This window comes from Manacus candei, unplaced genomic scaffold (assembly GCF_025592945.1).
Source record: "Manacus candei isolate 608988 ecotype Guabito, Panama unplaced genomic scaffold, ASM2559294v1 h1tg000043l, whole genome shotgun sequence".
In the NCBI taxonomy this organism is placed as follows: Eukaryota; Metazoa; Chordata; class Aves; order Passeriformes; family Pipridae; genus Manacus; species Manacus candei.
The window spans coordinates 12,353,483-12,381,216 of NW_026138091.1; the positions used below are offsets into that span (position 1 = coordinate 12,353,483).

General features: G+C 40.1%; 2 protein-coding genes across 11 annotated transcripts; one reads left to right on the forward strand and one right to left on the reverse strand.

The window, feature by feature from the left end:
- Positions 1-6,024: 6,024 nt before the first annotated feature.
- THAP5 (THAP domain containing 5) lies at positions 6,025-16,686 on the reverse strand. Of its 2 annotated transcripts, none has more exons than XM_051795553.1 (3): positions 16,532-16,686; positions 12,244-12,433; positions 6,025-9,704 (listed from the first exon to the last, which is right to left on the reverse strand). In XM_051795553.1, the coding sequence occupies exons 1-3, from the start codon at positions 16,612-16,614 to the stop codon at positions 8,763-8,765; spliced, it is 1,215 nt and encodes a 404-aa protein (XP_051651513.1). In that variant the 5' UTR covers positions 16,615-16,686; the 3' UTR covers positions 6,025-8,762. The 2 variants fall into 2 exon arrangements, with proteins under 2 accessions (XP_051651513.1, XP_051651514.1); XM_051795554.1 differs by having other exon boundaries at positions 16,501-16,609.
- Positions 16,687-16,773: 87 nt separating this feature from the next.
- DNAJB9 (DnaJ heat shock protein family (Hsp40) member B9) lies at positions 16,774-26,211 on the forward strand. 9 transcript variants are annotated; one of them, XM_051795579.1, is made up of 4 exons: positions 16,838-16,855; positions 17,530-17,661; positions 20,507-20,734; positions 22,603-26,211. In XM_051795579.1, exons 3-4 carry the CDS (start codon positions 20,518-20,520, stop codon positions 23,031-23,033), a joined length of 648 nt encoding a protein of 215 aa, XP_051651539.1. In that variant the 5' UTR covers positions 16,838-16,855; positions 17,530-17,661; positions 20,507-20,517; the 3' UTR covers positions 23,034-26,211. The 9 variants fall into 9 exon arrangements, with proteins under 9 accessions (XP_051651542.1, XP_051651535.1, XP_051651539.1 ...); XM_051795576.1 differs by lacking the exon at positions 16,838-16,855 and adding an exon at positions 16,872-16,889; XM_051795580.1 differs by lacking the exon at positions 16,838-16,855 and adding an exon at positions 16,873-16,889 and having other exon boundaries at positions 17,530-17,696.
- The last annotated feature ends 1,523 nt before the right edge of the window (positions 26,212-27,734 follow it).

The window sequence follows — 27,734 nt, forward strand, 5'->3', positions numbered from 1 at the left end:
GAACATTCACTGTTTCCTGAAAACATCCTGCCAGTCTGCTGGAGCCGGCCCTGGGGAGGCTAATTCACTGTTGTGAGAGTATTCATAGTCTGTCAGCAGACGCTGAAGCGATACACTGTTGTCACTCCATGTTGGGGTTTAACCCCAGCCAGCAACTAAGTACCACAAAGCTCACTTCCTAGACCCCTGGTGGGATCGGAGAGATAACTAGAAAAAAAAAAAAAGGTAAAACCTGTGGGTTGGGATAAGAACAGGTTAATTGACATAAAATATAATAATAATATTAAATAATAATTATTGTATTAAAAATGGAGAGAACAGAAGGAGAAAGAGAAATAAAACACAAGAAAGGCAAGTGATGTGCCATCCAGCTGCTCACCACCTGCTGACAGATGCCCAGGCTGTCAGCAAGCGGTGACCTGAGCCCCCGGTCAGCTCCCCACAGTTTATATACTGAGTGTGACATTCTATGATATGGAATATCCCTTTGGCCAGATCAGGTCAGCTCTCCTGGCTATGCTCCCTCCCAACTTCTTGTGCACCTCCTCCCTTGCAGAGCATGGGAAACTGGAAAGTTCTTGACTTAGGGTAAGCCCTACTTTCCAACAATTAAAACATCACTGTGTTATCAACATTATTATCATAACGAAACCAAAAAACACAGCCCTGTACTAGCTACTAGGAAGAACATTAACTCTATCTCAGCCAAAAAAAGGATACTCCATAACTACACTCCAGACAAAGCCAGCTTTACATGGTATAGGATTTCTCACCACATAAAACACTAAATAAAGAGTTTTGATGTAAGTTTAGTAACAGCTGCTGCTAAGTATAAGATCTAAAGGGCTTTTATATATTTTGCATGCTGTGAAACTATAGCTCATCATGTCTTTATTATCTCCAAACAGTAGCTATTCTTGTCATTGAGAACTCCTAAAGCCTAGTCTTATGTAGCCTCATAGCCTATTGACTCAGAACGAAGAACAGACTGCTGCTATTTGTGATCTATAGCGTGCTTACTCAAGCAGACATGGCTGAAAAAGACCTCTTCATGGTGTTTGTTACTACTCTAGAGTGAAGCTGTAGCAGCAACAAGTTTGTTTTCAGTCCCAAGGACCAGTAAGAGGTCAAATGTGTCTGACTACAACCAGTTTTTATTATTCATGAAGCAATGCAGAACTCCTGTGGCTTGTGAGGATGTTCTGCAACACTGAGATTTGTGCTCATGATGTACTCTGCCTAAGGCAGATACCTGGTCAATCAGTTTTTCTACTTGTACATATTTCTTACAGAGACAGAGGTGTCTTTCAAAATCTTCAGGGGAAAAACAGGTTGTATCTATGTAAATGAAATATCTGAGCAAAATCCCCTCTGGAGTTTTGAAAGGTCTTTATCTTAACACTGCCTGTACAGAAAATTGAGGCACAATTTGGAAAGGCTGCTGTGCCAGACTATTTTATATTAGCCTTTAGTCTTTCAAACTTGTCCCTGTCTGAGAACTCAAAGTGATTTACTTTTTGAAACAGGTGAGATTTATTTTAGGGAACTTCAGGTATTTATAACACATATATATCATAGAATCATAGAATCAATCAGGTTGGAAAAGACCTCTGAGATCATCAAGTCCAACCCTTGATCCAACACCGCTGTGGTTACTAGACCATGGCACTAAGTGCCACATCCAGTCTCATCTTAAAAACCTCCAGGGACGGTGAATCTACCACCTCCCTGGGAAGCCTATTCCAATATCTGATTACTCTCTCTCTAAAAAATTTCTTCCTAATATCCAACCTAAACTTCCCCTGGCACAGCTTAAGACCGTACCCTCTTGTCCTACTGCTGGTTGCCTGGGAGACCAACCCCCACCTGGCTACAACCTCCTTTCAGGGAGTTGTAGAGAGTGATGAGGTCTCCCCTGAGCCTTCTCTTCTCCAGGCTGAACAACCCCAGCTTCCTCAGCCCCTCCTCATAGGACTTGTGCTCCAGTCCCTTCACCAGCCTTGTTGCTCTTCTCTGGACCTGCTCCAGCACCTCAATATCCTTCCTGAACTGAGGGATCCAGAACTGGACACAGTACTCCAGGTGTGGCCTCACCAGCGCTGAGTACAGGGGAAGAATCACTTCCCTGGACCTGTTGGCCACACTGTTCCTGATCCAGGCCAGGATGCCCTTGGCCTTCTTGGCCACCTGGGCACCCTGCTGGCTCATGTTCAACTTCCTGTCCATCCAAACTCCCAGGTCCCTTTCTACCTGGCTGCTCTCCAGCCACCCTGTCCCCAGCCTGTAGCGCTGCAGGGGGTTGTTGTGGCCAAAGTGCAGGACCCAGCACTTGGCCTTGTTGAACTCATCCCATTGGAATCAGACCATATATCTAAATCTGAAATATCTACCCCCCTGGCTATAGTCAGTAGATAAATAGGCATTTCCTCAGTTAATTTCTTCCTCTTTTTATCAAATATTGCTTAATTGTGATGCACCTCATGAGAGAGATATCCAGTCAGGTGAGACAATTTCTTTCAGGAGGCTGTGATGGAGTGGCTGACCACCCTGAGGCTTTTATGCCTCTGAAGCCAGTGGTTACTTTGACACATCTTCCTTCACCATCTGGTTTTGCAATGCCACTGTTGCTGCCCTGTTCCATTCTTTCAGAAAATCACATGGATACTTCTAACCTTTACTGTAACACCTGATTATCTGTTATACTTTGAAAGTAACACTGAAATAAGCAAGCAGAAACTTGCTTGAATGTGCACTACCAATATTCTCCTATTCTGATTATCTGAAGTTGTGTATTCTCACAGCAAGATTTGTCCCATGACACTTAAGAGGGGATTATGCCATGCATAAGCTGTTGTGCACATACCTGCCTGGTTTCAAAAGCATGGCTTCAGTACTTGAGTAGCAAAGCAGACACCCCTGATGAAAGGTATGATTAAATACTCACACTATTATCCTGATTAATATGCAAATAAGCAGCGCTAAACTGTTTACAGGATTCAAACTGTAATCACTGACTCACTTCAACAAACGAGGAATGGAATCATGTCCCAAGTAAGGACAGCGAATACGTTTCCTTTTGCCACTCACTTGAGCAGTAGGCTCTCGAATTTCATGTTTTATGCTCAGAATATAAATAAGTTTCTTGTCTGAATCTTTATTTTTGTCATATTGAAGCAAATTAGTCATCCTGTTTTGTTCATGTACTACCCTTCTTTATTAAAGATGTAGCTGAAATATAAGGAAACACCTCCTCCCCCTGCCGCCCATAGTTAATCTGTTTCCATACGGTTTCAATAACAACAGAATAAAAAATTAAATGCACGTCTTTGGTCTGACTCCTACGGAACGATCCAGTAGCACCACCTGCTGCTTACAGGGAACACTGCTGCTTCAGATACATGCAGTATATACTGGGTTTATATGTAAATATAGATATATTCCAAAAGCATCTCTACAGTTTAACCATTTTGAATGGCTGTGAAACAGGCTTCTAAATTGCTTTTATGCTTTCAGAAATGCCAGTCTAAGTGTCCTTTTTAGGAAAGGTAGATATTTAAATGGTGATAGACTTTTCGCAAAGTATCCCATAATATTTAATAATGACAAGAGATATATTTACTGGAAAAAGTCTGTTTAGATGTTTTGTTCTTATTGTTTTCTTTGTGGGAAATATTTTGGCTGAAACTCACATCTTCTCTGCAGCGTTAAATGGTCAGGTAAATTAGAAAGGCATTATACTAGTTTCAGTGGAGGAGAAAATAGAGCAATAATATTTTTATAAGATCTAGCATGAATAAAATGCTAAAGCATTTCTAGAAATCCACTTGAGGTTGCAGAAATTTAAATTAGCTTGTGTAAGTAAGTCATAAAATGCTTTTGTAAATGAGAAAAGAATATTTTTTGTCCAAATCTACGTTAATGTTTAAGTTGTTGATGAGCATATAATTTGTCCTTTTCCCTTTCTGTTTCTCTTCCCTCTTGCCTTGGTGCTGGTGATCCATGCCTTCCAGTGCATTACTTGGTTTTCCCTGTATCTTTGAGCTGTGCCTAGCGTGTGGAAACCCATAGAAGGGACAGCACCTGCAACTGGTGCTGCATTGACATTGCAGAGATGCCCCACAGAAAAGCACTTTTGCCAGTGCAAATGCCAAAGCCCACTCCTTACTCCCTGTCCCCCGAGCATCTCCCATGCCTTGAGCGTCTCTCCTAAGGCCCAGGTGTGCAGGTGCCATTTCCCCTCCAGCCTTACAACACAGCATGAGGCTTCCTGCTTGTGGACTTTACGGAAAAGGACCAAGTCACTTGCCACTAACCCATGTCAGACTTTTCCTCAAGGCAGGGTGTGGAATTTGTTGAGTTCTTCCTAGGTGGTTAAAATACTGTCTGCTGCTCACAGTGTCTGCTGGGTTTGCCCATCTCTCACAAAAGCAGGCTCTAGGTTTCGTTGCCCTACTGTCATTATGAAGTTTAAAATCTCTAAAGAGCAAAGGAATTTGAGCATTTACCTCAGTCTCTACCACTGTAGTCCCTAACAGAGTCTACCACTGTCATTGACATAATTAACTAATTATGGCTGTAGGGGTCCAGAGCCTGCAGGCAGCCCCTGCCAGCATGAGCTCTCACCTGGCAACATAATGGGTTCCCTGGGTGTTAGACCATCTCACTGCGATATGGAAAGGCTGGAATAGGCTGTGCCAGGTGCTTTGCTGAGGCAGTACTGGATACAGGCTGAACTGCAGGAGTGCAGATTTGCACGTATGACTTTAACCTGCAGTTAAGTGGCATTATCCAGTAAGAGCAGGATCGAGTTGTACACAGGGCAGTGGGGACCAAAGTGTGCGTTGTGGTTTAACCCCAGTCGGCAACCATAGCTACTTTCTCACTCTGCCATTGTGGGATAAGGGAGAGAATCAGAAACATAGAGAGAATTTGTGGGTTGAGATAAAGACAGTTTAATAGGGAAAGGAAAAGCTGTACATGTAAACAAAGCAAAACAAGGAATTCATTCACCACTTCCTATGGGCAGGCAGGTGTTCAGCCATCCCAAGGAAAGCAGGGCTCCATCATGGGTAATGGTGACTGGAGAAGACAAATGCCATCACTCAAAACACACTCCTCTTCCTTCTTCTTCCCCCAGCTTTATATGCTGAGTATGACACCATATGGTCTGGGGTCCCTTTGGTCAGTTGGCGTCAGCTGTTCTGGCTGTGTCCTCTCACAACTCCTTGTGTACCCTCCTCGCTGGTGGGGTGGGGTGAGAGGTAGAAAAGGCCTTGTAACCTCTGCTCAGCAGTAGCTAAAACATTCCTGTGTTATCAACACTGTTTCCAGCACAAATCCAAAACACAGCCCCATATCAGCTACTGTGAAGAAAATTAACTGTACCAGCCAAAAGCAGCAGTGTGGTTATGTATGAAGGAAATGTAACCATTACAGAAGATGTTAGGAGATGGAGGGAACTGCAATTTTTAAAATGTGGCATATAGCTTAACTGAAGAGAAGGCAGCCTCTAGCACGAGTCGAACTGTGCCATTAGAGCCCAGCAGCACTGCAGTCCCAGGGGGTCCCTTCACTGGAGGCACAGCAGGTGACTGCCCTGAGGTCGACATGGGCACAGCTGGACCCCACGGCACCCATCCAGAGCACCCATCATGGACTAGCTTGGGCAAAACAGAAAAGAGGTAACAATTACTAACCAATAGGGCATTTTGAGTGAGCCCAGGTCTGCTGCTAGCTTTTCTAATGCAGGAGCCAAGACTCAAGAGTAGGAGAGGGTTTAAGTGGAATAATTACAACTTCACTGTGGTAAAAAGACTGAAAAAGGATCGAACACATCTAATGAGAGATCTAGACAGACTTGTAATGAATGCTTGTGATGCATGCAAGAGTGCAGTCAATATCTGCACCACTGATGCAAGAAAGCACAGAAGTCCTGGATATTTATCAGTCTGACAGAAAGAAAAAATCCCCTGTACCTGTCCCTGCATTCAGACTGAAAGAAATAAAACTTCACACTCCACCTCGTAAAGAAGATGGAAAATCAGGGGAAATGGGCACCAATTTATTTGAGATGGAACCACACTGCTTGTAGGCAAGTTTAATAAAACTGGTGGAATTGAAATGAAGGTATAAGAGAAAGCAAATGCCAAATTCCTACAGTAGCCAGTGGACAGTGGTAAAGAAATACAACTGAACAGTTAAAGGGGTGAATTAATAAAATAGATGCCATCTGTTAAATCTATAAAGTGTTAGAATAGTTAATTACATTAGTGGAAATTGAAAGTCAAAACTTTAAAAAAAGGTGATGCAAATGCAAAATTATTGAAAATGTGAGGACATTTGACTTGGATCAAGATAAGCCCAATACATTACAGAAGGAATGATGATTCAGTGCACTGCTTTGATGCTGGGTTGACTGTACAAAAGGGGTTTCCACTGGATCTTAAGGAGTAATACAGCACCTTCAAGCGCCCATCAGGTTTGGTGAAATAAAATTGTGTGCAAAGGCTGTACAGTTTATGATTAGGAAACAGTGAAAACAAAATGTACATGTAGCATCTAATTCAGTGGGGTGTGGCCATTTCCAACATGCTACTTTTCCTTCTGTGTAATAATTAGCCTGAGTAATTCAGTGTCAGCTTATTACTGAGGCAAATGAACCAGCTGTATCTTCCTGTAAGCAACAATAGCCACCTATAATGTAAATATTTTTAAAGTAATACGTCTACCTTGGGCCCATTGGCCCAAAACACACTATAGAAGGGAAATCTGTAGACTTGGCGACAGACTTGTAGAGTTACTGAGTTGTTCTAATATAGTCCCAAGAAACTCTGTAAAAAAAAAAAAAAGGAAAATTGAACATTTGTGGTTTTTTTCCCCAGGTTTAAAGAAATCTATGTGAAAAATAATGTTCTCAATTTTAATACCGGAAGCTATTACTAAAAGCAAAATACATCAGCTATGCAAATACTGTGTTAAAACTCTCACATTTTCTTTGGGAATAGAGCTTTGCTGAGATAATAGCTTGAAGTATAGCAACTCTTTTGCCATGTCCAAGTTCTCATTGCCATCCAAAACCTACAGTGTACTTCTGAAGTGCGTGATCAGCCTTCAAATATACAGGGTTAGCAGAGGATTTGTAGTGACATTAAAAAACCTCTAAAATTGCCAAATCATTTAGCAATTTCATACAGCATTTTGTAAATCACTTTGAAAGATCTCTTACTTCACAAAAATTACAAAACGTGCAGTTCAGAGAAGCCACCTGAAAAATGTTCACAAGATTGGATTCTATATAACAGCAATGTTTCTAGAGGATACAGGACATCCCTTGTGATTTCAGAGCACACAAGGCAGAACAGGAGTGTTCTCTTGCTATAGGGAGTAATAAGATGGAATAAAATGAGATAATAAGAGGGAATAAAATCAGTGGGTCACAGACTCCCAGTAAATAATTCATCATATTATAAGTGACCATTATGTCCTTTAGCAATATTACCAAGCATATCCTGTGCATAAAGCCTACAAGAAGATAACTAGTTGAAGAACAAAACAAGCCTAACTGGTTACTTAGCTTAACTGGTTACTAATACAGACTAACTTCCTACAGCTCTGTGCTTTAGCAGCCCAACTTCTGCACAGATACTCTAAGTCTCAAAAATTCTCTGAAATGTGACTAGTTTGCAACCTATCTAGTTGGAGGCCAGCTTTGTTTAGTGTTGCTTGATCCTCAATTCCACACGAAAAAATTACCAGGACAGTTTAGAATGTGTCTGAAAGAGAATACGAATAACAGACTGCAAAGGAACCCAAAGGAACTCCAGTCCTGGACTGAACTTGTAGTGGTGGGGATGACACAATTCTGGAATAAAGGAAATCACAACCGAGTTCCTCAAGTAGTCTAATCACTGTAGAATAGAATATCCCAGAATAGTTCAGCTGGAAGGGACCTACAATGATCATCCAGTCCAGCCACAATGTACAGTTGGAATGGATGATCTAGTGCTGGTTCTGTGTACAGCAAACTCTAGATCCAAGGGGTGGCAAACAGACAGAGTAAGCAGCAAGTATTTAAGCAAATTAATTTCCCTCAAAATGAACTGTAGTATCTGTCTACTGTAGAGGTACCCCATAACTTGAAATAGTTAATAAAATCAATAAAGGGGAGTGAACAATATTCTTAGAGAATTTTTATTTCAAGAACCAAATGAAAGGCAACACCTTTTATTGCAGAAACAATTTTAGTAAGATCCAAGTGTACAAAAAACTACCAGAACAAATGTTAGATGAACAGAAGACTAAAGAGCAATTTTGGCCTCACTGAAAAATGCATATTACATATCTCTTTACTCAGTTGAAAGAGAATTGGGACACTTTTTTTTTTTTTTTAAACAACGATTTTATAATTGTCCATCCCACATGCTTATTCTGTCTGTTCTACTGCTGCCTCAAATGCAGGAGCTACATGTTTCGGAGGAGGCTGCAGCTAGAAAGGGTTAACTTGACTTTATTGATTCAATTCACTCACTTTTTTAGAAAAATTCACCCAATTGAGAGGGTTTTTTTAAGCTTACGTGCAAGTCATGTTTTACAGGCAATAGTCTACCACTTAGCTTTGGCTGATGTAACATTTTAAAGAATATTTGCTCGTCACATAATTTGCATTAGATGTTTAAAACACTATGACGAAAACAAAAGTTAATTTGTCCAAAAGGACTGTCAAAGATACTAAAAAGATATTTTAGAACCATCAGTGAAAGCCTTTACTGTATTATAGTTACTTCAAGGGTTGTAAAGCAGTTTTCTACTGTCTTCAGTTTCTCTTCAGAAAGCTGGTTTTCTTGCTTCAATTGTCCAATAAGAGCTTCCAAGGACCTGAGTCTCCCCAAAGTTTTTACCTCCTGCATTTCAAGTAAAGTTATCTTAGAGTGGAGTTTTGAAATTTTTTGCCAAAGGTGATCTCTGTCTATGTCTTGTTTGCAGTATGAATGCTCAGTTTGTAATATTTCACTTCCACCATATTCAATCATATCTGTCTCCTCAGTGTCAAGAAACTCTTCCTTAACAGCCAGGAAAGAACTATTTACTATTTCAGGCTGTTCTGGACTCTCAGATGGCACAATAATAGCAATGACAGATTCTTCACTTCCACTGAACTGTTCAATATTTTGTGTGACTGTACTCAGTAAAACCGCATCTTCACTTGTTGGTTGTACTTCACCAGAGCAGACAACGTGAGGGACAGGATTTTCAATTGCATAATCAGGAATTGGCCCTACAGCACTGTTTAGTTTCAGAGACGAATTCATGTAGTCAGGATCTGTAAATTGCAAGACTGTAGCTGTACAGCCTCCTGGATCCTCCACAGAAGTATGAACGCTGGTAGCTTCCATGCTGTGGACTGCTGCTGCCATTAAAACAGGATTAGGTTGATGTATATGCTGTGCAGATGAACTATCAAGAACGACACTCTCTGCCTGAAAGTCGTCTTCATTTTGAAGTTGCAGGTTTTGAATGTGTAAAGGTTTACTGAATGCAGCTGAGCAAACTACTTCTGCTTCTTCCTCTACGTTTTCTGCAACTACAGGATTTTCCTTTGGTGCACAAGGTTCAAGCGGTACAGATGCTTTCTCTGACACTACATTTATTTCTTCCAGGTCTTGTCTCCGTATTTCTCGTGGACTCTTCTGAGAACAATCTTTTTCCTGATGGAGAAAAAAAAATTTAAAAATTAGGCAAATCTCATTCTATAGCATGGTATGGCATAAGGAGTAATATAGACAAGCACTGTTTAAAAACTATACCAGAGGTCCAAAAATTCATGTAAGTATCTTCTGTAACTTTGCTTCAGGTCCTAAATGTTAAAATAATATTTTAAAGCTCTAACGGCAATAACAGTTTTTGGTTTTGTTTTGTTTTTTGGTTGTGGTTTTTTTTTGTTTTGTTGTTTGGGTTTTTTTGAACTCTAAGGAATGTGGACTGTTTTACATAGGACAGTAATTTTAAAAGCACTTTAAGAGAAACAACTACACAAAGACTGAGTAGCATCTCCTGTTACCACCTAAAATATTGTATTAAATATATTAATATATTAAATGTACATAGTACAAGATTCTTGCATTAAAGATGCATCAAAGTTGTTTTAGAAAGATGTAGCAAACTTTTACTCATGCAGGATATGCCAAACAGAATTTAACAACAAAAAAAAAGATTATGAACACAGGTTTGCTGAATAATGAAACATATTCATGCACAATCACATAGGCTGATTTTTAAACCAGCAATTCAATTCTGACAATTAAACTTTACAATTCTTAAATTACTTCTTTGATAGGTACAAATCTTAGCAGAACAATGCAATGTTAACAGGACTTTAAACAGAAGTTGATACTGAAAGAGAGACAATTTGAAGCTTATCCCTTTTTACACACCTTTTTTCCCCCCTCTTTCCCATTAACTACATCACTACATGATTACATTTAAGATCATTATGCAAATGAGCTCTTTTGTATGTCAGTAAAAAAAAAATAGCGGGTGTCATTTTTTTCTAGTAAAATCATTTAGCATTTCTGGGAAGATATCCTTCACTTCTTGGTAATACATAAAGCAAGCTGGTGGTGAACAATATGCAAATATACAATTCTTCACTCTCAGCTTTCCAAATGCAGCTTGGGGCCTTAGCTTCTTGTTCCTCTACATTAAGTCAAGAACACACTAACAAAGGATTCTTCCCCAAAGTAAGGAGAATTCTTTCCCATATCTTTGTGAATATTCACTCTATGTAGAAAATTAAGGTTTGGGCAAGTACAGAACCAGAAGTCAAGTCAACAGATACTGCTGATTTGCTGAGGTGGTCATCAACAGGATATGACTTGATGTTTAGAAAAGTGCAGTGAGAAAAAAGTGACGCCAGAGAGAGAAGTGAGATCCCAGCAAAACAAGGTCACAGCATCACAGGTATGAAGAACTGGCATCTCTCTTTTTTTGATAGCGGGGAAGTGATTGGATTTATTGAAAGGAAGCATAGGATATTACTCTTCCAAACTTGATAAATCTATCTGGGCTTTCTCAGATATATATTGCTGATGCAAAAATAATTTAGAGAAGCCATTGGTATGTTCTTGGCAATGGCATTACATAAAAAGTTTGTTACCTTCGTAACTCCACTGTCCATCTTTGTAGGTGTACTATGACTGGTCTATGGTCACATGCAAATCAAGAAAGAATGAAGAAGACATGGGGAAAACAATGTTTCTTTGGAGTGAAAACACACAGCTTATCTGTAATAGCACAGAAGCATGGGGCAGCAAAGTTCAGTTCCAAAGCTCCCTGTTACAACAGCAGCACAGGGAAGTGAGGGATATATTGAAGCAGGTGGGGGGGTAATGGAAAGATATTTCCTGTTAAGGTTACTACTGCCATAAATTGAAAGATTTTCTATTTTTCTATTTGAGAGATTTATCATTCTAGAGAGTCAAAAGCAGTCTAGACAACAGTTGCAGCTGTCCAAGAAGATAAAGTACTTCTTGATTAAATATTATTTGTTTTGTAAAATTAATTAGCTACATATTTCAGATTCATCAATTTAGCTTTAATTCCAGTCCTCCCATTTCTCCCATCTCCAACGTGATGATACAGAGGAAGACAGTTACACATCAGAAGAGAATTAGCATAGCTTTCACCAAGATCAGGTGCCTGTGTAGTACAGTACTTTTATGTAACCAATATTACAATCCTGTGAAAGACAAGATGGAATAGTCTTTGTAGGATATCTTTGGCAGCCTACAGTCCTGAGCTCTTAGGTGTTAGAGAGGTTAGGAACAGGAAAAAGAAATGTGTAGCTTGAAAATAATACAATCCAAACCCAGTATTTCTGTACAGTTAATAAAAGGCCTAAAAAGAACATTAAAATATTAAGATTAATTGCACTGGAAAAAAATTTAGAATCATTCTCATGAAGAATTTAGATTTTTCTATAGTAAATGCTTCTGTAATTTCCAGTTTAAAAAGATATTGAAGCTCCAGTCAGAGTATGGTCAGTCGTTCTTCCTTTATGCTATAGAATCTCACACATATGTTTTGTGTCAGTCCTGTTGACAAACTATTTTAACGGACAGGAATTCTATTTTTAAAATAATTTATGATTATATTATGATTATATTACAGATAATTAGGTAATTAGAACATCTATATTATAGTTGGTTATCTTTGTACTACAACAAAAAAAAGATAAAATTAGGTTACCTCATCATCTGGGGAAGAGAAGATTGTTGGCACAGCAGTGTGTTTCAGGTATCGTATACCCCATCGCACATCAAGGGAGTCAGGGGTGAAATGGTCACTGCACAGAAGCTGGTGCTTACTTGGAGTCCATGAATCTCGTTTCATATTCCGCAACCATTTCTCAAGTCGCTCTTTATCATGAAGTGGAAATCTTTTTAAAGCAGTTGAAAAGACAAACAAAAACACGTTAAAAAGAAAAAAAAACCAAAAAAACCCTGTTATTTTTTTCTTTCTTTCTTTTTAAAAAAAAGAATATCTCATCGTCCCTTACAAGGTATTAAAATAATATTTTTTCAAAAATTTAAAATATTAAATGCCAATCAGGATGTCATATACATGTTAATCCAATAATTATACATATTATTTGTAGATGGGTATTTGTTCTGGAGTTCAGCAGCAGAATTTCTGCTGATTTATACTAGCCAAGGTTTTCAGAAACCATGGCCAAGATGTTTTGTAGGTTTTATCCCACAACACTTGCTCAGAAAGCAGTTCTGCTGAGGGGATATTAAATACTCAGACAAAATTTAAAGAAAGTTAGGACGGGCCCTCATTTTATTAATAGTATTTCTAGGGCTTTTTTGTCTTACTAGACACAACTAGTATTTTTTGTTCACCAGAGTACACACCTCATTTTGTATTATCAGATAATTTGCAAACATATTTCCAATGCGGGATTTGCATTTTGTTCCAAAAGTAAATACATACAGATGTAAAACATTCCTGTATTTCGTGTTTCAGCAATTAAGCTTTCTCACAGCATTAGGAGCACACATACTATTTTATATTTCATAACTAACTTTTCAACCATCTAATCTACCTGAAAAGGAAAATGAAGAGTATACATGTTCACAGGAAAAAAAAAATTGATTTTGAAAACACATGCAAACAGTCAGACAAATTACACAGGAAAAAGAAATATGTAATTTATCTAATGAATTGCAATACACAAGTTAAAGGGAAATTAAAGGTTCATTATGATGCCTATACAGTCAAGCAGTGAAGGTAATTGGAACATAAACATTTAGACCACTCTTGGCTCACACCTCTTCTCAGACGCATATCAGGGTGTTTGAAATGTGCTTATATGTTTCTCTGGTGCATATCAAGTTTATTTTAACTCTAGCATATAAACACATACATAAACCATAAGTTGAACTCTGAGCACCCGTTAAGTGACTACTATTAAGAAAACAATATTCTTGGGAATCATAAGCAATCATAATTACAAGAAAAATAATCAGCTTTTGTGTATGTGAAACTATAAGAAGCAGAGTCAGGTGGCCATTAAAGACGACCTGATTGTAACTGTGGGGTGCAAGAAGTATTAGCTGCTGGCAGTATGATGGACAAGAGAAACACTGACATGTGAACAAGTGACTACAGTCTCTCTACAGGAGTCACTTCCTTTTACTCACGAAGTTGAAATGGAGTATTCCTAACTTCATGTCTCTTCCCTTAGCTCTTTTGTCCTTTTATTTAACAATCACTTCTTTTGGTTATGCTTACTACCATATATTTATGGAACTTCAATGCACAAAACAAAAAAAAAAAAGGTTCTGCAATGAGACATTCCCACATAACAGAACCTGGGGAGAGATCCTGGAGTGCTGTCACCCAAATGCTACAAAAGGTACCAGTCAGTCAGGCTACTCCTTGACAAATCCTAGATCTCACCCTCAAGTTCTCGAAGCTGCAGGTTTCCTCCAAAAGCCACACATAGCTATGACTGTTACACAGGTCCAGTGTTCCAAAACTGCAAACTCAGGTTATTTTGAGAGAAAGACAGCTGAAATGCACAGCACAACAGTGCATGTCTTCACTCCATCCCAACCTTTTGAATTTCTTGCCGTATAAGTTTTCAAGTTACCAAGGAAACAGAGCAAGCTTTTGATGCATCCAGCTCTGAGTATCTGCAGGAATACAAGGAATGATGCTGGCAAGAACACAATAACCTCTGAAGGACAGGTTAGAGGTTCAAGCTTTTCAAATCCTGCCTACTTACATTGTGTACACCCAGTGGCAGCATTGCATATACTACACAGCATGCCACATGAGTTACTACATAGGTCCAAAAAAGTCTCTCACTAAGAGCATGGTGATCATGTCACCAATCACACCATCTCCAAGAAGGTCTTGAGAACATTTGCAGTCACTCTTTGTGCGGCAAGATACACGCAGGTACCACCAAAAATGCCAAGGCAGTGGAAAGGTTTATTCTGAAGACGCGAATGCTAAAAACGCTAAAAAGGAAAAGCTGCACCAGGCTGCAAAGCAGTGCTACGCCTGAGAGAGAGAACCCAAACTCCTGTTTTCTTCCAGGCCTCTTTATCTCCTCTGTCCTCTCTGCTGCGCCTGCCTGTAACATCTGTTTTACCTCTCCACATTCCAAGGAACTGCCCACAGGAGCAGCTTTTCTCTGGAATGCAAGAGGGAAAGAAACCTCCCCTATCTTTGAAAAAGGGGTTTCTTCTTAGGCAGAAAGTCTCCTCAAGCAAATATTTAATTAAGCTCTAATCTCCTCAAAATGAAATCTTCTGAAAAAAGAACACCTATCCCTACACTCTTGTAACACACCACTCCTTGCTTTCCCCAGACTCAGCCTGCTTCAGATAGAAAACAAAATAATCTGTAGCAAGAGACAGGTCTGATAGTTAAAGTTATTATTTTAGCTTAAGGGCACCTTTGCACAAAAGGTGCTCATGCTTCAATACCCCTTACTCATCAACAGAATCTGTTCTCTGGTGTAAACAAGACAAAAAAAAAGGAAAATGGAAAGAGGAAGTGGACAGTATTTATTTAGCAGTTGCCATCACTGCACAAGTCAGAGAGGTGAGGAAATGAAACAAAGAAGGGCCAAGTTAGGAGTTAGGCCAGCTGAGATTAGGTTACAGTTAAAAACATTTGGAAGGGGCTCAGACCCCAAACCATAGAGCAGTAGAGGACTCCTCTGGGGGTGGTAAGGAGCAAGGGAGCAGAACACCATAAATCAAGTCTCAGCATGCCTTCTACGGGAGCATTATACTTGGAACTCAGCACAACTCAATGGCTAGATAAAACATCTGTGTTCTTGCAATCATGTCCATAACATTTGAATATGAACATGACTCAGTGCTCAAACTTGTTTTGATTATCTCACATTCTCTAAAGCATAAGGAAAAATAAATAATTTTCATGATTGTTTTATGATGCATTCTACATTAGAGATGCGCCAGGGAAATGAGCTTTCCTTCAATCTGAACTAAAATTTCTTTGAAGTCGTCTTCTTACACAGCCTTCCTTATCTCGAAATAACTATGACTACTCAGAAACTGAAGCCAAACTTAGTTTGAGGTATGAATTTTACCAAAACAGATTTTGAGGATAGCTGTGAAATTTATTTTTCAAATTTTTCTTAAATTCCTTCTGTTGGCAAATGGTTCCACACTACTATTTAACACAAATACATTAATACTTAGTTACCTGCACTGTGCTTCTCTCAGGATTGTGAAATGCTGTTTATAACTCACCATTCTGTGAATCGACAGCCACGTACCCACAACAGTCCAGAGGTTACTGCGGGCTGGATGGCAACTGATCCATTCAGTGGCTGGATAGTACAACGCAGCCATCATAAACTGGTTTTTGGCAACAGAGCTAGTTAGCTTCCAGCCAACTCGGCTGCTTCCAAACAAACCAGCAACGCCTCTGTTCGCAGTGCAGGAAAGCCAATAATTCTAGTGGGAATATTTAATTTTAAGGAATAAATATAGGTTTACTTTCCTACTCTGCCAGGTTTTTTCCTTGGACTGCAATGCCATACGCAGGACACACAGGCGAAGGCACTTCCAGCGCCTCCAGTACTGCCTGCCCCGCTAGAACAACCCTTCCACAGAGGCAGCAGCGAAGCAGGCTAAAAAGCGCAGATTTTATTTTTTATCTGAATCTCTTGGTCTTAATGGATCCTCCGCACCTATTCCAGGGCCCTTGGAGGCTGGCGTACCATCCATTCCTCGTCCAAGTTCCGTCCCCCTTACGGGGGGCGCGGTGTGATTACATCCCAGCCTGTCCACTCTTTATTCCCGACACCTTTCCCTTCCTGCAGAAAGTTATTTCCCTCCAGCCTCCCGGGATCGGGAGGGATTCCAAGGCGACCACCAGCCTCCAGAGTTCCGCCTCTCGGCCATTTATATACTTCTTCGGTTATCGGTCACTATCAGCCCCACGGCCAGCCCTTACCCAGACCCCACCCCGCTCCGCGGCCACTCACGGGTAGAAGCTGAGCTTGCGCTGGTCCCTGGCGCTCTGCCCGCCGCGGTTCTTGCAGCGGGTGGCGGCGCAGTACCGGGGCATGGCGGGCACGGCGGGGCGGCTGCTCCGCCACCGGCACCGGGCGGGGCGGGCGGGGCGGGGGGGCAGCGCCGCCTCCTCACAGCGCCCCCAGCGGCCGGGGGGGCGCGCGGCCGCCCGCCTGTGCCGGGTCACGCGGGCCTGGGCAGCCAATGGCGCAACGCTTCGTGTAGGAACTGCGGGGGGCGGGGCTGCGCGAGCGCCGGCAGCGGGCGGGAACGGCGGCGGGGAAGGGCCGGGCGAGGTGAGCGAGGGGCGGCGGGGAAGGGCCGGGCGAGGTGAGCGAGGGGCGGCCGGGAAGGGCCGCGGTGAAGGGAGCGAGGGGCGGCGGGGAAGGGCCGGGCGAGGTGAGCGAGGGGCGGCCGGGAAGGGCCGCGGTGAAGGGAGCGAGGGGCGGCGGGGAAGGGCCGGGCTGAGGTGAGCGAGGGGCGGCGGGGAAGGGCCGCGGTGAAGGGAGCGAGGGTCGGCGGGGAAGGGCCGGGCCGAGGTGAGCGAGGGGCGGCGGGGAAGGGCCGCGGAGAGGTGAGCGAGGAGCGGCGGGGAAGGGCCGTGGCCGCTGAGTGAGGGCTCGGGGGAAGCGGAGGGTGCCTGAGGGGGCTGGAGCGAAGACGGGCGCGGAGGGGCCAGGGACGGCTGGAGGTGGGCTCGGGGGCGGTGAGAGAAAGAGGAGGTGACTGGGGCTCGGTGCGGGGCGTTTATTGCCCTTCGGGCCCCTCTGGGCCCGCCTGCGGGGGTCTTTCCCGAGCCTGGCCGACGCGGAGGTGGGACAGGGTCTCTCGGGAGGCTGTGACCGCCTGCCTGGCCCCGGCCCCGGCCCCGCGCTGTGTCGCTGCGCTGGCTGTGCCGGCTCCTGCGAGTTTGTCAGAGGTCTGGATAGGCAGGATGATGCCAGCGGCACTCCGTTTCCCTGTGTTCCAGAGCGAAATTCAGGAACCTTCTCCCAGATCTGTTTTCGGGTCAGTATAGGAGAGGCCAAGACAAGTACAAGGCCCTGAGTTTGACAGCTTGCCTGTAGCTGGCTGAGGACTTGGAGACTTGCTTACTCATCGGGTTAGTCGTGATAGGAGAGCCAGTGGGAGACTTTGGTAACTTTATTACTGTAAATAAATTGTTTGCAAAATGACATGAACATTCCACAGGAATGCATGGCAATTCCTGTAAGCAGAGCAGTGGCAGAGCACTAATGATGCTGTGGGTTCTCTGAGTGTGTGAGGCTTTGAATATAAGCATTTATGCAAGATCTTTGTTAATTACTTTCGAAGGTGCAAGTAGCTTCTTATTTTCTGTATGTGACAGACTTTATTCAAGGTACATCATCCTCAAACATCACCTCATCCCACAAGTATTGATAGATGTTAATAAATTAAGAATGAAGTGATTGAGTGTTATCACCCCTGCAATACTCTGGATAAATATTAGACAATGCACTTCTTATACTGAGGTGAATAGTAGTTGAGATCTGTAACTACTTACCCAACAGAGTTAAGTAGGTAATCTGTGGAATAAGATCTTTAGCTTCATTGGAAGATGTACCTAAATAAAGTGTAGTTCTTCATAATTGTTAGAAGAGACTGTTCTGTGGCATGAGCTTAATTTGTAGAGAGCTTAACAAATTCTGGAATGTTCAAAATGCTGCCTATATTGGAGGCATATTTCATTTGCATTTGATTTTCATTTGAATCTTATTTTATTTTCGAGTCTCACTGATTTGTTCAAAGATAGTGTTAAATCTGTGTATGTTATTTTAAAAAACAGTGAAATTTAAGTACTGTTTTTAATACAGTTTAGAAATCTAATACAGAAAAGAACTGCATTACAGAAATCCTAATGTAAAACTGTAGAAAAAGACACACTTACGTGTGTTTCGTTATCAAGAATAATAGAAGTTGAGATGGTTAGCCAGAGCAGAATATGTGAAAGGAGTGACTTCATGATCTCAGGCTCTCATGAGTTATAAAAGAGAATTTCACTTTTGAAGAAGAACATGAACTGCCCCTTTTAGCTCTTTTCAGTGTTCAGTAGTAGCAGCAGGATGGTTGGCCTTGAGAGAGTGCAGCACGTGATGATGCAAGCTTGTTGCAGGTGTGGGGAAATGAAGTAAAATAAAAACAATCTCAGGTATGAGATGAACATGTAAATCTGCATCCATAAAGCACAAAAGGAAGAAAGTCCAAAAAGTGTGGAAGGATGTAATGTGTGTAGTTCTTAGTGCCCAAGGGGTAAAGTTTCAGGTTAGTGAAGTGGTGAGAGATAATACGTGGGAAAGGCTTGTACTAAAAATATGTTTGGTATTGTGCACAAAGAATACTGAAAAGAACTGTCTGTTTGGTATCTAAGTACACTGATCAAAATACAATTTGTTTCAACTGCTGCCCCTTAACACTTGATATCATGCAGGCTGCTGGCCAAATAAATGCTTTAGAGGGCATGGGTGCATTAATCTTGCAAGCCTTTTGCTCTCACTTCACAGCATTCATTTTAGCCCCCTGACTTGTCTGTTAGAAATGGTATACTTTTTCCATATTTGATGTTTTGGTGATTTTTTTTAGAGAGTATTGATGATTTTTTTTAGAGAGTATTGATTTTCAGGTAAAGGCTTAATTTGCTTATGTACTCAAAGGTTTTGAACTCTTCATGACAAATATTTGAGTCTTACACTATGTAATAGAAGTATTCTAACTTTAATGGTACTCAGACTGTAATTTGTTTATTCAGCTTACAGGAAAGTAGTACCATTTGTCTCCAAGTTGTTCTTATATTACACTCAAATCGGCGTAAACTGGTGAGGGGGATATGTTATGTCTGGTATGTTCAGGGCTTGGTTGTACATCATGCTGGTTTGACAAACAGCATTCTGTCTTTGAACATTTGCATATCTGCACTCTCTGTTTTAAATATAATATGCACAGGCCCTGGAAAATTATCTGGTCTCTCCTTCTGGTATGAAGAGCTCACCCTCTCCTTCATAAATATCATGAAAGATTGTGTGGCTATGGAGAACTATTTTTTTTAATGACTTATTTATGTGACAGCTTTTCCCCTAAGTTCTTGCATGTTTGTTTCAAACTGTAACTTTTGGACAGATACGTTGCTGAAAAAAAATTACAACTTCTAATTATTGTTGAAAGTGCTTGTCTTGTATGGAAGACTTCTTTTTTGTATTTGGTTCCAACACTGAGTGTTGCATATGTAAACCTTTCTTTGCAGTGGTATTTATCAGATGAATTCTTTGATATTGAAGATACAGTAGGTGTTTATACTACAATCTAATATGAAAATAAGCTTGGTCCAGCCCATTGTAAAGTAAAGGAAAATGAGCACTACTTGGCTGAACTCTGTACTCTGAGTGATTTACTCTTTATAGTGTTCACATTAGGTTAGTTAAATGACTTTCTGAAGCTTAGCACGAGTGTCTAATAGTCTTATCTTCCTGCACCTTACAGTTGATCTCAGGCTCCTATTGTTGCACCACCTAAGTATTGAGTGAGTTTTTGCAGCTTGGTCTTAATTTAGAGCTGCTGTGTTTAGAAGTCCTAGAACTCAAGGATTAATATGAAGCTACTTCAGGTATGCCAGCTTAAAATGTTTGATTCAATGCATAATATTGTGTATTTACTTTGGTAACTTTGTGGGAGAATGTTCAGTTAAGGATAAGAGTGAAACGAAGGTGAGCACTAAAATGTGCTTGAGATGCATGTGAAATGTGAATTGCAGTGTTTTCACTTACATATTCTGTGAATATGAAAACAGTGAAATAGAGTTCGACAGGTGAAGCAAGTCTGTCATTGACTTCTGAAACATACAGGTCCTCCTTTTCCAGCTTGGAGTTGTAACTTTAAATTGTTGTGGAATGTGAAATAACTTGTTCTTCAAGTATATTTCTTTTTCTTTCTAGGAACCGGAGAAATGGCCACTACACAATCTGTCTTCACATTTGCTCTCTGCATTTTAATGATAACTGAATTAATACTGGCTACAGAGAGCTATTATGATATCTTAGGAGTTCCAAAAAATGCATCTGACCGCCAGATCAAGAAGGCATTTCACAAGCTGGCTATGAAATACCACCCAGACAAAAACAAGAGTCCTGGTGCAGAAGCGAAATTTAGAGAAATTGCCGAAGGTAATATACACTAACTTTTTGTCTTATATCTGGAATTTAAGTGTACTCTGGTTTTACTGAATAAGAGGGAAAAAGATATTTTTTTTCTTAATTCTACTTCTGTGCTGTCCAATGTTCAACATCAATTTCTGACTTGTTTCTATGTCTTTACGCATAGGAAGGCCTTTAACACAGTTTATGCATTTCTGCTAAGCTTTTTGGCTTACACCTCTTCTCAGAAAAAAATACTTGGTAGTAGGACAACTTTAGCCCTAGGAGGTTAATTCTTATCTTTTGATCTGTTTTGTAAGATCCAGCTCAGGATCACTACTACGCTTCAGGGGTACCTAACAGCAGCCTTGCAGTAACTATAGGGAGATTAGAAAAATGCAGCAGGGTCCTTCAGTGGTTCATGGTGGCAGCACAAGAGTTTCAGAGTGGTTATAAGGAAAAATTTTCTCACCTTGAGGATCGTGATTGGAATTCATGATCTTAGAGAACTTTTCCAGTCTTAACAGTTCTGTGATTCTGTTCTACAGGCCAGTGTTGGAACAGGTAGCTTAGATAGGTTGTGCAGTCTCCAACCTTGGAGACTTTCCATGGATGACTGGGTAAAGCTCTAACTAACCTAGTCAGACCCTACTTTGAGCAGGAGGTTGGAGTAGTGACCTTCTGAGGTCACTTCTACCCTGAACTATTCTGTGATCCTAGGAATACACCATTCATAAGTATTTTGTGGTAAAACATAATGGTGGAAGTGAATAATCAAGAATAGAAGAAGACTTGCTAAAGAATAAGGTGTACCCACTTCTGTTCCACATGGACTCTTATAACATCCATCTTCTTGTAGTTCTCCTAACTAAGCTAATAAGAGATTTCTGCATTTTACCTTCTTGTCTGCAGAAATTTATTTTGAAAGACAGGCAGTTAGTAATATAATGAGAGGGAGGGACAGTCCTGTTAGATACTTACTGCAGTTGTTAGCACCTACTGAAGGAGGAATTAGGGACTCTTTTAAGTGTTGAATTGTATATAATAGTTGAAAGCCTTTGACAGATGAGAAAATGGAAGTGTTTAAAATACTTAGTTATCAGAATAGGTATATTTGTCAGAGTTTCTGCCCTAGAACACCAGTAACTGTAGTTGTGGACCAAAGATTGGAGGGAAGCCTAGTTCCATTTTGGTTATATCCAGTTTAGTAACCACGGCGGTAGTGGATCAAGGGTTGGACTTGATGATTTTGGAAGTCCCTTCCAACCCAACTGATTCTATTCTATGATTCTAATCACAAAATCCAGATTTATTGTTGAACTTTTGAAAAATTGAGAATTGGAATGTAGGGGAAATTCATTGTCTTTATTTTTATCTACTTGATGTTTATCTTGTAGTTTAGTTGTAACTGTGGTGTAACTAGAATGTGCTGGCTGGCTGGCAGGTAGTTTTGCAGACACTGCGCTGTGTTTCTGTGATAGGAATGCAGCAGACAGTTTGTTTTGTTAGGTAGAGCTCCTAACTCATCCTGCTTGCTTCAGTCTTTCTGATCCCTGCATCTCATTGTTTCTTTCAGACATCAACACTAATATTTATTGTAGCTAAACTATGTTATATTATGCGAATTTAAAATTTTGAGGTTATGATCTGTCCTCATAGTATAGCTGTGTTTATTATTATAAATAACTAGTTTGAGACAACTTAATTTGGTTTGGAGAAAGGTAAACAAATGTTGAGCTTGATTGGGCTTCAATGTTGAATGGAAGTCTTGCTTGAAATTTGTCCTTTTGAGGGAGTGGGAGGAAGCTGCTGTGCTTTGTATTTGTGTGTCATTTTCTTTTTTCCCTCTTCTTTAAAATGGAAATGAAAATTAACTTTTTTTTTTTTAATGGTCATAGCATATGAAACATTATCAGATGAGAATAAACGAAGAGAATATGATCAGTTTGGCCGTCATGAAGGACAAGGAAATAAGGGAAACCCATTCCATCAGTCATTTAATTTCAACTTTGATGATCTGTTCAAAGACTTTGACCTGTTTAGTCAAAACTCACGATCAAAAAAGCACTTTGAAAATCACTTCCGAAGTCATCGGGAAGCTCACAATCGGCAAAGACGTTCTTTCCAGGAGTTCTCCTTTGGAGGTGGACTGTTTGATGATGTGTTTGAAAATATGGAAAAAATGTTTTCGTTTAGTGACTTTGAAAACGCTCACCGCCACGCCGTGAGAACTGATGCCAGGTTTCATGGATCCAGCAAGCACTGCAGGACTGTCACTCAGAGACGAGGAAACATGGTTACTACTTACACTGACTGTTCTGGACAATAATGTTTCCTTTCCTTTAAACTTTGCTTTTTTTCTCAAGATCTTCATAATCTTTCTTGGTTTTGTGCTAACATGGAAAAAAGTCTTTGAACTGTTTGTTCTAAAGAACATTTAACTACAATTTCTTTACAGTAGTTTGAAACTAATCTTTGGAATAGAAACAACGTGCAGTTGGGAAGTAATGTGTCAGTAACTACTTAGAATGGGAGATAAATATTCTCATGCGAAAGAAAAAATTATATGTATTCCGTTTAGTAAACACTTTCCCTAAATTCGAACACAAGATATATATATTTTTCATTTCAGAAATGTAATATAATTTTTTCATATATGCCAATTCAGGACTGTGTTATTGGTGCATGGATTGCAGCAGAGGAGATACTTTAATTTTTAAGTGCTGCTTTTTTGTTCAGTTGTGTCTTTCCAAGTTTGCACTTGCAGTTTTTACCTGATACAGACTCACTGTGCAAATTCGATAATTTACACAAAAAAGCGGCAGAAATATGACTTGCCTGCGTCTTTTCTACTCTCTCCAGCATTGCAAAAGTATTAATAAAACACCTTCTTTTTGAAGTTGGAAAATAACAAGAGGGAATAAGATTGTGAGTGGTATAGGAATTAGTTTTATTTCTTAATAGCCTTTCATTGGCCTGAAAAGATCATAGTGTTTGAATGATCCTTGATTTGCTTAATGATATTAATGTATGTAAGTTTGTGTGCATACAAGGTCTTTTTTTTTTTTTCCCCTTCCAAATTACAAATATCTCTCTAACAAGGTTTGGAAGAGCACACCCAAAACACTCTTGTTTTATGCTTATTATTATTATTATACCACGTGTGCAATGCAGTTTCCATAATTCAGTTTATTGAACTTAAATGCTCCTCAGTGCTCTAGTGAAATTAAATAAGTTAAGCTTGCCTACAGTTTCCTGGTGTTCCTGAAAGGGTCTAAGTAATGTAGGCATTGTAGATATTGTTTAGATTGACAGATTTATTACCTGTTTTTCAACATTGTGATTTGAAAGGTAAATTCTTAGCTTAACCACAGAGAAAAACTGAAACTTCCAATCCTTGTATTCCTTGTGGAGCTGGAAAATGCTAATAAGGACAGTACTAATGGGTATTGATTTCAGCACCATGGAAACCCACAACCAGTGAAAACTACTTAAGATAAAAAAACCAAAACAAAACAAAAACAACCTCAAAGCCCCCAAACAAACAAACAGAAAAAAAACCCACAAAAAAACCCCAAATACTTTAGCTGATGTCAATCCAAAAGTTCTACTTTAATTCTTAACTAGTGATACAGGTCTAGGATGTGAAATTGGTTCCCCTTGGTAAGATTGCTGTCACCCACATGTTGCTGTCCCTTTAGAACTGTGAGATAAGAATTTACCTTTCAGGTTGATTGCATGAGCAAAATAAGCATTTGAAACAACAGTTTTCTCAATAGTCTTTGAGTTCTTAAAATCTTTATTAAAAGAGATTTGACCCTTTGCTTCTTGGATGGGTATTGAAAGCTGCCTATTTGCTAAGTAACCTTCCCCTCAAGTATTATTGCTTGTTCAGTTTTCATTCACTAAGTACTTGGAATGGATTCTTGTGTTATATTAAGTGCTTTTCCTTTTCCATGTTCTTCTTTATTTATTAATAGACTAATACCTCATATGTGGTCTTTATAAAAAGCCAGTAATTTGTGCAACATTATCGGAATGTGCAATATTCTTATAGAAGGAAAAGTGCTGAAGTGAGTGTGTTATTTTCACCCTTTTTCTGTGTAAGTAGAGATTTTTGTTTCTTCTGCATAATTAATATATAATTGAACTGAAAGTTGTTTCTTGTAGATTTCTGCATTTATTTTCTTTAACATACTCCTGTCAGTCCTGTGCATGAATCAAACTATCTGCTTGACTCATATCACATGGGCATCCAAGTGAACAAATTACTAACTTAGAGTTCTGAGTTACTTTCTCTCACAAATATTAAGTATTAAATGTAAGAGAGTATTAGCGAATGTCCTTTGGGGATGATGACTGCTGGAACTTAAGAGGCGAGAGGCAACTCTAAAAGTAGGATGCAAAGGTAAAATGTTAATACCTTTCTTAGTCTAATAAATATTTTTCTTAATTAAAAAAAATAAACAGGAAACAGCAGAATGAGCAGTTCACTTGGGTCCCTTCCCTAATCCTGGATTAGAGGAATGAAAGCTAAAATGAACACTGTAAATTGTAGGAAACACAGCCACCCCCAAAATTCAAGTCTTTTAAGTGACTGTATTAGTTCACCGTCTTTCAGGCTAAGCTTTTAGGTGAAAATAAGGGTCGTTGGCTGATACTAGGCTAGTTTCCCCTCTTTAAGAATCTTCCAAACTTCCTACAAAGTGTACTTGTTTTTCTTTAAAGTCAGAGTATGAAACTGATAAAACCAATAGGGTTGCTAGTTTTCTAGCTGATACACCTTAAAAAGACTTCTACCTAGTCTTATTTTAACCTGCTTCTGTATTATTTCTCTTAATTACTTGTCATGGCATAACTAAAAAATACTTCCTATTAGTCCTGTAGCTTCTCCAAATCACCTTCCTACTTGTTTTGGTGTTGATTCAAGGTAAAATCCAAAGGAAGACTTGTCAGGAGTATTGCAGAAACCAGTGTATGGCTGTCCCTGTGGTTTGCTATGATGGGTGTGCTTTGAACAGACCTTAGCTGGGGAAATTTGGGCAGGCTTTCCTCAGCCAAGAGTCTTCAGTTCCATGGCTCTCAGAACACAGGCTTGCAAAACATGTTGTGCTTCTCACTTATTCGGAGCTCTTGCACATTCTCTTCCTATTTATAGCGTTTGCTTCATGGCAGGCTCTCCAGCGGAAGTCCTGGTATAACCTTATGACACCCCTGACTTCAGAGTTTATTAAGTGCCATCTTTGAGCTCTCTTCGAGCTCTTGTCAAAAGACCCAGCAAAACTAGTTTTTGTTATATAAGGGTGAAAAATAAAATTAGGAACAATTTTTTGAAAGGCATTTATGCATATGTAACTCCAAATGATTTAGTTTTTAAAACTTTATTTAAAAAGTGGTTTTTTTCATGTTTTTTTTTTCCCCATTATACTTTTGAAACACAGTATCTAATGGAGATGAAAGTACTGTAAAGTTAATTAGAGTGCCATTACATTAAACGTGAAAATTAATGGTGTGACTTGTCTTTTTGTCTTTTTCTTTTTTTTTCCTTTCAGGGTGTAGAGGGAAACCTAAATCAAGTGGTTTGTGTGGTGTTGGCATTTTATGGAATGTTTTGGCCACAGCGTTTTCCTTGAATGAGATGGTGGGGTTGGCAGGCAGAAGGGGTGGAAAGAAATTGAGTCAATTTGACCTGTTTTATATTTTCTTGGAGATGTTGGGACTGGGTTGGAGTTTAGGCATTATGCCTGTAAATGATGCAGACAAAAAAGCCTGTGCAAAAGGCCTTTTCTGAGAGGCAGTGGGTGTAAGAGCTGAAAGCCTCTGCCTTGAGCATGTGCTTTGACTGTCCTGCTGAGGTGTGGGAGGGCAGTCCAGTGCTTACTGGCCTGGAATGCCACAGGGAAGTGCAGAATCTGAAGCAGAGGTCAGCGTGCTGTTGTTCTAATTCAATAGTTGACTCTGCTTGAAAGTTCCTGTTTTCTGGGTCTGATCTTTAGAAGGCGGAGTATATGAAAGTTTTGGGATTTGGTAGGGCTCATCTGACCACTTCTCGTTAGAACCATCTTTCCTGGAACCTAAGCAAATCTGTCATCATAATAATGCAAATGTAGGTTTTGAGAATTAAATGTGTTGGAAACAATATAAGATCCACATTATATTTTTATGGTGAGCAGTGTGTTGGTTTTTTTTTAATTATTTGTAAATTGAAAAAACATCAGAAGCGTCTGTTGGACTTGCAGCAAAAGCCTCGTGTAGAGTACCTTTGCTGTGCCACACATGGGGCTCCTTTCGGAATAAAATGCTGTTTGGCGGATTGTTTGGCTCTGGCAGCTGTTGTGGTTGAGTCTGACTGGTCTGCCCTGTGGTAGTGAGTGATTCACACAGCCGTGCTGCTGGCTCCTGTCATGTGGGCACCTGTTTTTTAGAGACAGGGCAGAGACCAGCTTTGTAGCGGCCACTTAGCAGTTGTGATATCCATTGACTGTCAGTCTCTTGGCGTAAGTCTGAATCAATTCTAGGTTAAGTCTGTACTTCGTGCTTGATTCCTGTTTGGTTTTAAAAAAAAAAACCCAAAACTCCCCAAAAACAAAAAAACCACAAAAAAATAAAAAAAACCAATAGCAAACCCCAACAAAACTGCTTTGAAGTGATGTGCTCCAAAACTTAAGCACAGTGGAAAATGACGTTTTATTTGGGTGTGTTACCTATTAAGCAGTGGTGTGTGATTCAACAGCACTTAGATTTCAAGAAATACAATAACACTGAAATGAACATTACTGTTTGTGTCATTCCTACTTGTTGCAGTCACACCAAAAGGTGCTGTGGAAGAGCTCATTCCTTAAGGGTCGCTGAAGGATTCTCTCAAGGCTCTGAGACAGTAAGTGTGGATGGTGGACCATCTCATCCAAGCAGTTGTTCTGGGTCAGACCACCATGGAATGAATGTGCACTTAGTACTAGCATATATATATATTCACTTTTTTTGTGTATGTGCTTGGAGGGTTGTGTTGACTTGCGGTGCTGGCCTTTTC